This window comes from Hyalella azteca, unplaced genomic scaffold (assembly GCF_000764305.2).
Source record: "Hyalella azteca isolate HAZT.00-mixed unplaced genomic scaffold, Hazt_2.0.2 contig6661, whole genome shotgun sequence".
NCBI lineage: Eukaryota > Metazoa > Arthropoda > Malacostraca > Amphipoda > Hyalellidae > Hyalella > Hyalella azteca.
In genome coordinates, this window is record NW_025936815.1 from 346,636 (window position 1) to 362,831 (window position 16,196).

Below are 16,196 nucleotides of genomic sequence, written 5' to 3' on the forward strand. Positions count from 1 at the left end.
ATTTACATAGATACCATAGGGCGAATGAATTCAAAATCCTATTTGAAAAAATTTTTTGTAGGAATAATTAATTTTTATTTTGATCACTGATGAACCTTTTGGCATAAATTCGTTGGAAGTTTTTTCATTACTGCACCGTTCTTTACGCGTTATTCTGTTTTTTTTCAGTCAATTATACGAATCTTTTTTGAAACCCTCAAATTGAATTATTATCTGCGAATAATTTGAAATTAATAAATTAATTGCATCAATATTGGGATTGTATTCCATATTCTTGAACATTTATTGAACTAAAGTAATAAAATTAGACAGGTTACATCTTCTTTATAACCAATTTTCATTCAAAGTATTGGAGTTAACTGCAGTGGAAATTTTAAATAGAACAAAAAAAGAATTAATTTATTCCACGTGTTCCTTGACCTGCATAAATGATCTGCTTCATTATCTGGGCACGCGATCGGGACCAACGTCGCCCTGATCACGAATATATTCACAGTCTTAGACGCTCATTTCAAACCTCAACTTCATTCCAGTCATGTTTATGATTAACCCAAGACGTGCGAAAAATCCCGACTCTATTTATTTTATCCCATTTATCCTATTTATTTGCTTACTGAACTGCAGGATTCCAATAAATTTTCAGAAGTTTTGGTCTAATAATAATCCCGGTACGCCGCAAGTTCAGGGTCGCGACTTTTTCTTTTAAATTCATTGTTCACAATCCTTCTTCGTTCATGGAATATTTATTCACTATCTTTGTTTAAAATAATGCCACTATTCAGCAATCAAAATAGTACATCAATAAATCAAGTACAAATGAATAAACTATATATATCATTTTAAGAGTTTTTTTATTCCGACATTATTTATTGTTCCTTCAATATTCGCAAAATATTTAATTATCTGGAATTACGGGTATAAAATGGAATCATCTGTAAATAATTTTTCCAGTAAATTTATAAAAATTTCCTATTTTGATGCAGCGAGATAAAGTTTTTCTTAATTTTTAGTCCGCAATCATTCATAAATATCTTAAGTTGTATTAATTTTAAAAATTGATATCGCATCGGATTCTAACTTGAAGCCCGGTAATAATGAAAGTAAATTTTTAGTCTAAATTCTCAAATCTTCCACACTGAAAACTTAATTTCTGCCTTCTATGAGGTCTTTCTTTCATATAACATATCTTGACTGCTTCTATTAAAAAGACTTCGAAGAAACGTAAAATCTCAAAAAAAACGTATATCAGGTAATAGCACGGTTATTCTTCTTTACCCAGAACATTAATGATTATAACCAAATGGCCATTTTCCTTCCTCAAATTGAAAGAAATAAACATATGCGCAGACTGTATAATGAATTGATTATTTTTGTCGGCTGTGCATTAACAAGGTCGTGACATTGAAATGGTTTTTAATTCAAGACACATTATCTGCGTCCATTCGGTGTCCTCGTAATGTCCCCAAACAATGTCTCATTAAAAGACATGATCAGATCAGCGTGGCAATGATTCACTGCAAATGGCACAGGGTGAGTCGTCACCCAATAATTTTCGAAAGATTCCTAGTGTTCTTTTAAAAATCCCTCATTCGATAATCGACGGCCATCCATAAGCTTCCTATAATTCTCGGCGACCCTCAATGAGGCCACAGTAGCCGGAGATCGCGTGTCATAGCCTCCTGATCGATGGCCATGCAGCTCTGACCAATCTACCAGAGCTTTATGGTCACCCCAGCGATTTGTCTTCCGCATCAATCATGTTTTTTTTTTCGTGCTCGTCTACACACAAGACGTGACTGGAAGGTGGCAGCGGGGCTTCCGGTTACTAACGTCACTTTGATTGCACTCTAATTTCATACTATCAGTTCATAACTACCGAGCTTAAAGTCCGAAAAATTTCCTGAACTTTGGCTCGATGTTCAATATTCTTTTCATTTTGTTTTGTTGGACGAAAGGATTTCGTTTGTTATTCTTTTCGATTTTTTGCTTCTTATTACTTTCGATGTTATTATTTTCGATTAGAAGTTTTGAGAGTTTCATTGAATTATAGTAGTTTCATCTCAACATAAAATCTGGCCTCAATCGTTTTAGTTCGTCATTAAATCCCAATGTCACAATCAAAACTTAGTAATCAAATGTGAACAATGTTCAAGTGTAAATTTCTCTTAAAAAATTTTAAATGCAGAATCAATAAAAACTTTCAATAACGTTCTAATATGTTTAATTGCATACTATCAGTTAACTTTAAATGTCCCGATAATTTTTTAGCTAATGTGAGAATTAAATTTCAGTAATCTTTAAATTCATTCTGTGCAGATTTGGATTTTCAGTTGTTTTGCGGAAAAAATCTTAGAGAAGATTTTCAGGACCAAGTTTGGATATAAATTGAAGAAATTAAGCAATTTCAATTGCTATTACTTTATTAAATTGAACTGTCTAATTCCAGAAATCTATTATTTCCATACAGTAATTTTTAATATCATTTCTCGGCTGATTTAGACAGGATATAAGTTGTAATACCTTATCACGGGAGATAATCAAAGACGGGATTGGTCGTACACTTGATCTCTTCCCTCGTCCCGGGCGGGCAGTTCTCAGTATATTGCTCATCGATCCCTCAGCAGTGAGGGCTGGAGTGCTGACTCAGGAGTTTCAAGCTCGCACTGTTTTGCGAAAGTTGGTCGGCATAAAAGGCAGCGTTTTCAACAAGCGCCATTTCCACACTTGTCTGCAATAGAGATTTTTTTCAAAATTGAAATTTTTTGTAACACGGGAAAGAAAATTGATTATTTCAATCTATTCCACAGCAGTCCAATTAGTACTGATGGCAATATGATCTTTGAACAATACTCTGTATTTTAGCAATACTTTAGATGTAAATTGTGTGAATACTCTAAATATACTCCACAATTATAGATGCTTGTATGCATCTATAATTGTGGGTGTACTTAGGCATTTATGAAGACAAAATATCTCAATTAACTATTAAAAATCAAATTTCAACCGCAACGTTATTGTCTATAGGATGGAATAAATATTTTCATGATTTGAGATATGATGAAACATTTATATTCAAGACGTACGTACATTCAAAACCAACAGTGGCGCTTCCACAGCATCCAATGATAGTATTCAGTTTATTCAAATTGTAATTATGTTATTTAAGCTTTTGATGTTTGTGGATATTTTTGAATAACTGCTCCATGGTTTTTGGTATTGCGTTAAAAGATAAATTTGTTCAATAGAGATTGGCTTGATATTATATTGAAGTTTTCGTGCTGTTCGTACAAAGGTATTGAGCTTCGCATGAATGTTGTTGTGTTAACTCGCTTACATGGCATGTAATTATGCGTCTATGTGTATTGGTGTATATATCGATGTTAATTAGCATAATAATTGGTTTTTACAGTGTCTGTACGTTACATATACAAATTTTTTACTTATCTGATGATGCTTCAGTAATTCTTGTTCGGGGTAATCGAGCAGATTTATTATATATAACCTATAGAATTCGCATAATTCTCGTACCCGAACAAAATATATCTCATATCAAATTTATAATGGGTGTGGCAAATTATTCTTGCATTCCTACAAATTTTGACCAACACTCATCGATAATTGGGATTAGAAAGTTATAATTTCGATAACTTCCATGTTCTTTGATTGAGAGAGCCTTCCTGTTGAGGGAGCCTACCCAAAAACCTGCTGAACTCCCTTGTGACGTCACACGATCAATGACGTTTCTGTCCTGACCAATGACGTTCCTCGTGCTCAGTGACGTCAGAAAGTCTTCTGACCAATGACGTTCCTCGTGCTCGGTGACGTCAGAAAGTCGATACTAAGCCACCTTTAAAGCTACGTCAACGCAGGAGTGACGCAGTGATTCTCGGCTTTCCGCCAATGACGCTTCGCATACAAAATGACGTCACTGAGTCAATGCTCTGCTAAATGAACGATGACGTCACCAAATCTATGACGTGATATTAAAACTCCTCGCCACGTGATATTAAAACAAATTCCTTGCATCAACGCGCTTAGCGCAGCCTCTTATACGTACTACAATAATTTTGATAATTAAAGTATTTACTTTGCTTTCGAAGCCTTGAAAATTCTTCTATTAAAAAAATAGAAAGTACTGAAGAAGCACAATTATATTTTTTGAGATATTGTGATATATTGCGGTATAAACATCGTTTGAACTTTTTCTTTTGGCCAATCTATATTTCGGGTGTCGTAAGTTTTGAGGTGGAGTGCTGCAGTAAAAATGCAAAAAAAATAATGGTACAATATTCAATGAAAAATTGTTGATTGTCGTGTGAAGCCGAGTGGAGAAATAATATCTTAAAATAATTCAGTTCTGCTGAGGATATAAATCTACGGCATTTGCTCCCAGCATTTGAGTATCACTAATAAACATACTATATTTGTGACGTTCAATCGTAAACGATTAACGCTATGGGAGATTCTTTGTATAAGTGAACCAGCTTTTTTACACTCTGCAATACATTGATAGGAAAGATACTTGTTAAATAATACAACGTTTATTAATTAAAATTCGGAGTAATTATGTAGTTAGAAGCTTGAATTAAAACGCGACATTCTATAATAAAACTTAGTTCGCATTATGACGTTGATTACAAAATTGAAAACCAAAATTTTACTGTCACGAGTACTGATCCTGTATCTTCTCTCCTGCCTTCGTCTTCACGCACGTCTCCGTTGCTTGGCTATGCTCGGAACAATCACTCCTGCCACTGACAACACGCAATTGTCTTCATTTTGCCACTTGCTTGCTATTTTTATTTACCATTGTTTTGGCACTGATTCCATTAAATTTACCTTAACGTATAACCCTACAACTAATCAATTTTTCCTTAATACAATTTCTAACATTGTTTTACAATGTCAAATTCATCCATAATTATTACTCGGCAAGTATTTAACGTTGTTGAGGTTTTATAAAATTAAATACAATTTTTTCGAGTATTTTGCCAAATAAATTTTAAAATTCACACCCCATTGCATTTACTGTTGCTAATTACAATTTATACAATTAATATTATTGATATTATTATTATTATTGTAATTACAATAATTATTATGTTATTGTTATTAGTATTATTACTATTATAATTCTTTATATTATCTCATTCTACGTTTGTCCTAAATTAAATTAATTTACATTTGATTGATATTTGCCCACTCCATTGTATTATTACACATAAAGACCACTTACTATTTCCATTTCTAATTTTTTTGCGACGATTAAACTAAACGCAAATCTCATCATTATTTTCCTCACAAACACTTCACTAACTATTCACTAACGCCCCCACAACATGCCTGTCATCACACTGACCACTGAACTGCACTTTATTCCTTCTGAACAATACAGTATCAAGATAGATGACAGGGACAAAATTTCGACTGCGTCCATGTGAGTAAATTGTTTCTATTCTTCTCCTGGACTCGGATTTTTACATTTGTGAATGCATGTGTTTGTTCTTGACATTTATTCGATTTACTTATGAGGCTTTATCTTGGCATGACCGACTGATCCTAGAAATAGGGAGTGAATTTAACCATAATGAATTTCTTTTCTTCAACCTGCAACCTTTTCAGTCATTGAAAATTTTTATTCCCCGACAGACTTCTACGTTAGTCCTTACAAGTTTAAAATTTTTATTCATGTTATATTCAAACTAACGTTACCTTCTGGTGTAGGTATGCAATATATCTTTCAGCATTCAAGAATGTATACTAATGAATAGGTGATAAAATTATAATTACTTTCGATTACTTTGAGGTTCGGAACCGATAACTCAGCTTTGTTCGGCTTTCTCAATGAATAATATTGATAAATTCAAAGTTATTATAAAGAACATGGGTCACTTAGCTGCTGGCCAGATTCATTTACATAATCGCATTATGTCTCTTCTTTATATGAGGCCACTTGTTGATATTTTGAGCTTAACATAGCAAATCTACATCAAATAGAACTGATGGATATTTGTCACATTAAAATGCTGAGGAAATTTTGTAATTGTGCGAACAGCATATATTTTTTCAGTATTCATTAAATATTTTTTAATAAATTACCCATCAACTGAATGAATTATATTTGTTCTAAAGACCGGAAAATAGGTTTACAGCTGGAACATTTAATTAGTCTCCTTAATTTTTTTGTGAAATTTGGAATTAGAAATTAATTTTTTACAGCGATGGAATTCAATGCTAATTCGAAAATGCAACTTTTTTCGATTCATGAATGAAGGAAATCATTTCCAAATATGAAAGAAATTAATGATTTTCCATGATCTTAATAATATTACGAACAAGTGATGCTAATTTTTTGGGGGTTCTGAGTTCTGACGCACAATTTTAATGCGATGCAGCTACGCATAACTGACTGCCTCTGGATGTTAACCGTTCATCCGTGTATTGTTTGCGAAGTTTGATAAAATCTTCAAATGAAATGTTAGACTTTGCCATTTTGGAGTTGAAGCAATGATTTTCGAGTTGTAAATACATGAAGAAATTAATTTTCTTTAAAGCCGTTTCTCGTAAAATAATGTTGCAGATATCAAAAGGAAGCTCGACAGTACTTTCATCTCAAGCATTTATATGTTGATGTAAAACTCAATGGTGCATAATAAGACCATTTGCATTCCAACTCTTAAAAAGTGAATCAAATCTTTTATTCTATGTACAAAATATTTTGCCATATTTTCAGTGACAAAGGCGAATGATTTATGATTACAGATAGCATTAGGATTATTTTATGAATGTGTTCGAGTTTGCGCGCCTTGCCGCGTTTCACAAGCATACCAATTTTAGAGCTTTCGAATTACCGTATTATGAATCATTTTTAATTTGCAAAGTAGAGAGCAGCTGGAACGGATAATTGGATAATGGGCAGTCCTTTGATTTAAATCTATATCGGAATGCGTTCATCTTTATAATGTTAATGAGATTATCTACGTAATTTGTCCTGAAAAATTATTAGTGATATCGAGGTATTTATGGAGCAAATGAATGAAGATTCGTTAATAAGTATAGCTTCTAATTCAGCATTTTGTGATATTGAAAAGCCTATAAAATTTTAGTTTGCTGACGTCTTATTCGTGTTAATTACATTGAAAATTATTTTTATGGAATGGAATATTAATAATCCTAAATTTTCAAATCAGACTAAGAAACATAGAAAATAACGAGTATAATACAATGAATTATTACGATTTTCTTTAATTTTCAGGCACAGAAGTCTAGGCTCCTTTAAATTGTCTGCTTCGAAAACGTAAGATATTAAAAAATCTCTTCACTAACTTTTTTCCTATCGATCACGAATAAACATGGAACAACAAATTCGACATAAACAAGTCACGATAATTTTTCTTAACTATTTTCTGATCGAAACTGACACCGATTGTGAATATTTGCACCAATTTTGATTAATATTAAATAGTGATGCGTGAAAAAGTAACGTGTGTTTTTCATATTTGATAAATACTTGAAGCCTCCGAGCACAAAAACGCTTCTGCATGTTTAGAAATTAAACTTTTATCGTTGCACGGAATTTAACTCCGCTTCATTACCGGCGACACTCTAAGTCATATCTCAACGAAAATTTACAGACGCGTCAGCTTCTGATTTGGAGTACCAGAAGCTGGGGCGACTCTAAATTTTGTTAGGAACGTATAACTGACTTTCGATCGCTTGCTATTCTACCTCAGGCTTCTTCGTCCTGCCGAAATCTCGGATTTTCTAAGAAATTCATATCAGAATAATTTTCTTCGGTTGAGCTAAATTAATTATCTGGACCCTTTTGTCAGAGAAGCTTTTACAAATTGTGGTTCTACTCAGATTACTTAAAAAATATTTACAGTGAATATCATGAGTGTAAATTATAAGATTTGAAGGAAGCAGTGGATCCAGAACACTGGTTAACACTATCAAGTTCGAGTTACGAATACTTAATGTCAACGAGAATAATGTGCTGGTATGAAAAGAAGAAATTAGTTATTCATCTTTTACATCGAATTAATTCCTCTCTGTTGTTTATTCTTACTACCGTATGAACTTCTTATCGGTCATGTCATGTCTTCGTTAAATGCCAATTTGGTGCAAGATAGTGGCAGCACCTATTCAAATTTAAATAATCTAGGTAATTAACAATCAATTAGTTACTGTTCACAGTTAGAGGTTGAAATTTATTTCCTCTACCATATCTGAAGCGGTAAAAATCTTACTTATCAAACGCCTTAGTAGGTCTGTAACCATGTTCATTAAATGATTTATTATTACAATAAATAAATTAGATCAGATAAATTAGTTTTTCAATTCAAGTGACCTGACAAGAAAATTCCTGTAAAATTATGTGATGTGTCTTAATATGGTTGTTATTATAGTTCCGCAATACAGAATTATTCATATATTCAGATAAAAAAAGTTATCGGTTTGCATGATTTTGTCATTTTCGATTTCTTATATACTGCATGGAATTTTTCTTTAGGCTGCCAATTGACGGCAGGTCATTTAAAATCCTTCATAAGACGGATTCTTTAATAAATTTAAATTTTTCAATATCCTGACTTCATTTTAACATTTATATTAATTTGTCTATCCTCTCAGTTTATGGAGAAATTGTGAATTTAATGAAATATTACGCAGTCAAAACTCAGTATATAACTTTTCTGCTCGAAGTGTATTATTAGTGTATGTTTTTCTAAATTTTTATAATCCGAATAGTTTTAGTGACTGTCTGATCGTTAACTTTCTGCTATTTATAATAAGCTTTTTTAAAAAAATTACATATCGGAAAATATGATAATACTAAAATTTATTGGAAATGTCATTAATTGTCCCTAATTACAATGATTCAATGAAAATCAATTGACAATGAAAATCAATGACTTCAATTATTCAATGACAATCAACTATTGACAATGAAAATCAATTGAATTCATCAATATGAACTCCTATGTTAAGAAATTCCAATTTATAGAAGCTTATGCTCTTTTGAGTCAAATTCTCTGTTATTACGTTCAAGTCGTGAATTTCAACAGATGATTAATATTGACAGTCCAAATATGTATGCAATTTGTCATTCGAATTCAACGTATGTGGATTTCGGAGCGACTATTTTTTCTTTTTCAATAATGAAAGCATTAGTAAATCTCAATCAATATGATACACGAGTCACGTACAATCATTTATGATTGTATAAGTTTCATTGTATATGCGATTTGATTGTCATCATCGCTGGTAATCATAGGTCCGCCAATTTTTACGGGGGCATTTGTAATATTGTCATTCAAACGTAAATATTCATGAATTAATAAAAAAATTATTATGACATTGAGAAAAGAAAATATTTTTGTAGTGCGAATGCAAAAAATTATGATAACTGATAAAATTGCAACATTTTGCAGAGTAAATATGATGCTGTAATACATTTGCAAAAACATGGCATTCAATTTTCACGTCCTAACATAACCTCATTTTCTGGCAAGCTACTGTTAGGGTTTACAAAATTTAATGTATTAATTTAGTTCATCAATAAGTTTTAATAGCCTTATGTGTTGATGCTATCATGATTCTTCAGGTTAATAATTTTCTGTAACTTTTCACTTTATGCACAATCTGTTTAAATATTTGTTGATATTGTTGCAGCTTCAAGCACAATGCGTCGTTCGTGACGCGCCTCCCAACCATCCGCCGACATCGCAACCAAAGCCACTCGCCCTCCATCCGGTCCCGCAACATGGACGCCAACGCCATCGACACACCAAATGCTACCAAGTCAGTTGACCTAGCAATTAAAATTTACGGTTGTCGTCCAATTAATTAATTAAGAAGTACATGATTAATTAAGGAGTAATTGACACGCACAATGGACGCCAACACCATCGACGCTCCAAACGCTACCAAGTCAGTTGACCTAGCAATAAAAACTTTCGATTGTAGTGAGATTAATTGGGAAGTAGGTGATTTTTTTCCTTCTGCATGTGCGCATATAATACAAATTTAAACCATGGTCTTAAAACTTTAAAAAATTCTATTTTGTTTTTTGTTCGCGTATTTTCAATTTTTTGAACGATTAAACTAAAACATTTGAAGCGGCAATTTGTATTTAAAGCATATTAGAATTTCGAAAAATTCTATTTTTTCCCCCGTATTTTCATTTTTTTTGAACAATTAAACTAAAAAATTTGAAGCGTAAATTTGTATTCAAACCATATTAGAATTTCGAAAGATTTGATTTTTTTGTTCGCGCATTTTCAATTTTTTGAACGATTAAACTAAAACATTTGAAGCTTTACTCTGTGTTCAAACCACATTAAAAAAGTCTGTTACGAGTCTGTCACACTTCTCAAATAAGTCAACAATAGTCTTACATATATCACAACAAGCCACAACAACAAAACATACGGCCTAAAAAAGCATGAATAATTTCAAACGATGGCTTCAAGTCTGATAAGGAAATAATAATACGATTCCGACTTCAACAATGTCAACAATTTAGTCAATCGGGGCTCCTTCTGCTATGATATTTGCACTGGTGAAGAGTTCATAACCATAAAATCATAACATAAATAATAAAGAACATTTTCTAACGCATTTTCTCATCGCGATTTTGCTGCAGGATTGCAGACGCCTTCTCTTAATTCAAACCTGAATATTCATCTATTTGACATGAAGCATTCAACTATTTGAAATGTTCAAATTAGAATCCAGATATGCAATGACAACCACCCGTTGCGAGCTAGCATCATTTTGGAGATCAGTTATATACGAAAGAAATATTTCTAAATTGAAAAATTCAAACATTTTATGCAAAGACACTGCGGACCTAAGCAAAAAATTTAAAAGTTTCTTTTTAAAGTGCTGAGCAATTGCGACGTAAAAGATTCGTCCAAAAATCTAATTAGCGATAAAATCCCTCAGAACATTAGATTTTTTCAGTTGGTTAATTTTGGTGACTGAGGAACGACAATTCCGAGGGTCACTTTGAACAATTTGGCACTACGGGAACGTCTGCACAGCAGAGTGGAATAATTTTGTGTGCGAATTAGGCATTTTAGTTTATGCTGTGGCAGGCAAGCTCAAAGCAAGTACATGAACTTGAATCTTAATGTCAAATAAATATTTGTTTCTATTTAATGCTCTCAAGATAGGCGATCTTAGAAGCAAATAAAATAATTTGTTCTAATTTTTTAAGATTTATTGACGAAGAAACAAATGACTAAATCAGCTCGAGACTTGATGTTAAAGTTTTTAAGTAAAAACAATTCCAAATTTGTTATATAAATGAAACGAATACATCTGTAATCAAAGTCTGTGTTTTGTGACTTTTGTGAGCACAAACTTCAGCTAATAACGTTTACAAATTGGTTAAAAGCTAATGATAACATTTATTCATTGGTGAGAAGATATCTGGAAATGCTTCGTTGGGGAAATATCGAATATATTATATCTCCTAAAATCTAAGAAAATTTTCATATCTTGAATTGTGTAAACCGGCTAATAATAAGAATAATTCTAGCTTTTTAGTGCATTTTCTCATTTATGGAATAAATGCATTATTGTGCTCGCCATGTCCGTCCGTCTGTCTGTCCGACTGTCCGTCTGTCCGTCCGTCTTTCCGTCCGTGACTTCACGTTTTCGTCAACGAGAAAATGCTCTCTCTGTTAGTCACTGCAGTGAGTACTGAGTTATATTTTTTAAATATTATGAGAATATTCTCACAAGTATTGTTTTAAAAAATTAATAAACTGACATGAAGTTTAGCCCATAATTGAAGAACCACTATTCAAAATGCAAGCCCCTCCTTCAATGCATATCAAAAACCAACACGATTCCCCACAACGACCAAACCCCGTAAGTCCAGCAGCGCTCATCACCCGTCCAACACGACTCACATCTGACTCTACTAGTACTGTGGCTCCTAAATTGAGCTCTTCCAGTGCCATGTCCAAGGATGTCATATCTCGAGAACCCGCTGGCCATGGACGATGAGCCAGATCATATGATCTGTTCGGAAATGCTCGGTCTAGACAATTTCACACACTTCTCGATGCACGGAAGCTCCGACGTACTGGAACGCCATTAGTTATCGAATGTCTGAAGATACATTGTCTAGTAAGTCAATCAACAGCTCTCTTTGAAGTATTTACATTAATTAACTAATGACTCTGAGGAAGCGCAAATAAGCGAACGAAATGTCTACCAATAGTCCTAGCGTACACTCTAACACTGAAAAGACGATGCCCGTAATTCGATGTAAGGGAATCGTCTTGACGCTCTGTATGGAACAAATACTTCAACTGAATACCCTACACTCTCAATATTATCATAAATGAAACTACGGAAAAACCATTCACAAAGATGAAGGTAGGCTAAGGCGGTAACATCTACTCAATTCTAGTGAGACGGTACATATAATTTTTGAAGAGGTGACTTGTGTGACTCTTCAAATATGATCACTTCCTGGGGTAACGAAAGTGTATTCCAAGTGCGTTTGTTTGTGTTTGAACTCAGGCTTTCCAGCAGGATGGTTCATTAACCCTCTACCGCCGTATGTCACCTTCCGGGAACATATAACTTTCAACTTAAATTATAAGTAAACTATTGAGTGTAGTAACCTGAAGACATTTGTACGCAACAGAGAACATTTTAAAGTTGCCGTACGTGGCGGCATCAGTGCAAGTTATTTTGCGCTCACTATAGAACGTATCCTTTTTGGGTAGACTTGTGTGACAATACTGCTCCGGTTACTCGCATCAGGCGGGAGAGGGTTGCGTTAAATACTGCTCTTCCAAGTCACGAGCTCGCTCAGGACGAGCCTAACGCACATGTCTCGAAATCCAGCGAGCCTCACTGCCGAATAGGCACCCTCGTGAAAATTCAAATGGTTAAGCAAAAAACTTGTTAAAAAACGATCTGTTTCCATTCTAAATGTCTCCAGATAATTGTCATCCGCTAAATCAAGAGGCATGTGCAATTGTATCTAACATCCCAGTACTTATTAATTAAGCAATGCTTCTTGTCGAAACTCCAGCGTTCACCCATAGTAGACGATGGGTAAAAAAATCTCATAGCAAGTGCTCCTTACGTTAAATAATTTTTTTAATATGCTTGAAATTATGCGTTAACACCTCTAAAACAAACGAAATTATTGTTTGACCCTCTATGTTTCAGAAAATAAGTATTTTCAAGTTCTTATAGCAGTGATAACTGGTTTATAACAAGTATGAGCTAGAAAGCTCAGTCAGCAATGTGTTCAGTCTTCTTCAGATTTTCGTATGAATTACATTGCAATATCGACCATTTAACGACTGATGTCGCTTATCCAAGCTCGACTGAGGCTGCTGGGAGATAAAAAGCCGTGGCAATTTGCTGAAGCAATTCCCCTGCGGAGAACCAGCCCCGAGGAATGGAATGAAATGTTAACGGACTTGGATTATCATCATACAATGAATAACGAGATGACAGATCTGTACAATATAGTTCTAGACTTTAATGCAACTGTATAGAGGTAATTCTGCTTAACGCGAAATTAATTTGCTTTAAAAGTAGACATTTAGCAATTTTGGTAAAGAAATTTGTTTGCCGGGAGAAGAATGACAATGATTTTTATGTATTGATAAAACATTTGTATTTTACAGGAACCATTAGCCTAGCATATCACACGCGAAACTTCTATTTAAAAAAAGAGCCTCATCTCCTGTCAACTATAACATTAAATTTTACGACGTACAGATGCATTTCGACCAAAATTATTTATATGCTGCATGCAGGCAGGGGAATTGTTTTCTAAATTGAGGTAGTTCTATAAAGATACTGCATGGAATGATCAAGTGCGAAGTATCAATGGCTTCCGGTGCATCGGGAACAATAAAATATAAATGGTTACAAGCCGTAAATTCCTCTCTGACCAAGTGCATAAAATGATCGGTTTGCGCCATAATAAAATTATTTGACTGCTACATCTCTGATTGAATAACTCATTTTATTTTTTACAACCCATCTGCTGATCATATTTTTGTATTGAGTACCGGAGCAAAAAAAAAATCCGTTACGGAGAATCCACCGGTAATTTATCTTAAGAGAGGGTCTCGTGCGACGTTATTCGATTTTTTTATTAATTTCAATTAACCTAGTTAAGAGTTATGATAGCAACCATCTCATCATACATTATTTCAGTCTCTAATAAGTCTACGCGGACATTTAGACAGATTCCATTGAAATCATTCAGCATAAAAGCTGACGATTTAAGTTAAAAAAACTTAAATTTATTCGTTTAATAGTCAAATATCATTAGAGGAATTTTATTTGATAAAAAATTTTATGCGTTTATCATATTGTATGATACAACTAGGATTACATTTTCTATTTATAATGATTTACTGCTGGCAGTAATTAGATTTAACATTAATTTTTTTAATCATTCGTTTGCTCCCAGGGCTTTTATCATGGGACTGACACCGTTGTGAGTAAAAGTTAACTTTGGGCGGCACTTTTCTTAAGTAGTATCAATATTTTGTACCTGCATCGATATACCATGAAGCACAACACAAGAATTTCCCAAAGCACATCTAATTTAAGGAACAAATAATTGACATGTCATGCTGCCAGTTCGTAACCCTTTTTATCACTGTCGGCTAGTGATCTTGTTCAGTTATCCACAAATGATGTAAAACTCTTTCAACCCATCTGTATATATTTTTTGAGAGAAAGAGGGGACCTACTTGAAAATTATGTAATTTGAGTTTCTGAAAATTATTAAGGAAAATACTAAGACAAATGTAGCCCCGTTATGTTGGTTTGTCGCTCGTCAACCGAGACAACAATGGTTAAGCTCCATCGCAAAAAAATATTAAGCACTACCACAAAAAAAGTTTTAAGTACCGCTACATAAAAAGTATTAAGCACCGTTAAAAAAGTATTAAGCACCATCACAATAAAGTGTTAAGCACCACCACAAAAACTGTTAAGCACCATCACAAAAAAGTGTTAAGCACCATTGTAGTGTTAAGGCATTTTGCGACTTTTATTTTGTAATAAGATTATGATTTACCTTTACCTTGGCAACACTGGTAGGAAGTTAACGTCGCGCACAGAATTTTCTCGTTAGTCATTATTGTTCGGCTGATCCCCGCTGCAGGTTAGTTTAAGCTCTAATAGGTTCCTTTTTAGTGTCTGAATAATTGTTATATTGTGTAAAGTATTGTTATTGTTATATGTATGTAACAATATATGTTATATATTGTTATTGTTATTGTTATATTGAGTATTGTTATTGTTAAAAAGTGTAAAGCACCATAAAAAATATTTACAAGCAGTTTGGAAACTATTGTACTGCACTCTAGCACCGAAGCAAACTATCAACCTACAGTTGCAAGTAAATTGGAAAAACCTGACTGAGTCGACCATAATCGCATTTTTAATTAAATATGGGGTCGAAATGGTCATGAAAATTGAAAAAGTAGGGTCATTATGAAAATTAATACGCAAAGCTAAAAGTTTCCCAGAATATTTTTCCTCTGAATTCAGAATGAAGAAAGTCTATTATCGGCTAAATTTTGAGGAGCGATTCGAAAAATTTGCAAAACAAAAAATAGAAATAAAAAATTATTTTACAATGCTCAGTTGAGTAAATTGGCTTCATCTTTGAAACCGTTTTTGCCAAATTTCAGCATCAATACTCAAAATACCCACTCTGGTAGTAAATATTTCTGCCAATCAATCGAACATAAAAGGCAGTTTAATTAAGTTCTGTATTTTACCGTATCCGCAGTTATTGAGGTGAAGTTCATCAAGTAATGAGAATGTGTAAAATGATATAACATTGGATGCGAGACCTAAAACAGTTGCTATCAACAAATATACCGAAAGTCAATCAACTGATTTTTATAATGCCAGAACAAGACAGCATCGTTTTCAATTTGTCATTTTTTTTGACAAGAGGGTTTTAACGACATCTCAAGAAAACCCGTTTATTACGAGTTCATTAACACGTGATTACCAGCTAGTGGCTCAGGTTGGAATCACTTCATTTCCAAGCAAAAATTTAATTTAGAGCTCATCACGTTACTTTTTGTATCAGCTATAAACCGAGCGTTATCAGATCCCTTTCGACGGAATCACATGAACCTGATTTTGTGGATAGGTAAATGTTATAGTCAGAATCCATT

The 16,196-nt window shown here is 33.4% G+C and overlaps 1 protein-coding gene across 1 annotated transcript in view; it reads left to right on the forward strand.

Annotated features, from left to right (window-relative positions):
- The window catches only part of LOC108679306, an 82,440-nt gene that overhangs the window by 38,673 nt on the left and 27,571 nt on the right, over window positions 1-16,196 (forward strand). Inside the window, exon 8 of the mRNA XM_047880946.1 lies at window positions 9,673-9,801. Within this exon, the coding sequence (XP_047736902.1) occupies window positions 9,673-9,801 (129 nt within the window). The remainder of the gene's footprint in view (window positions 1-9,672; window positions 9,802-16,196) is intronic.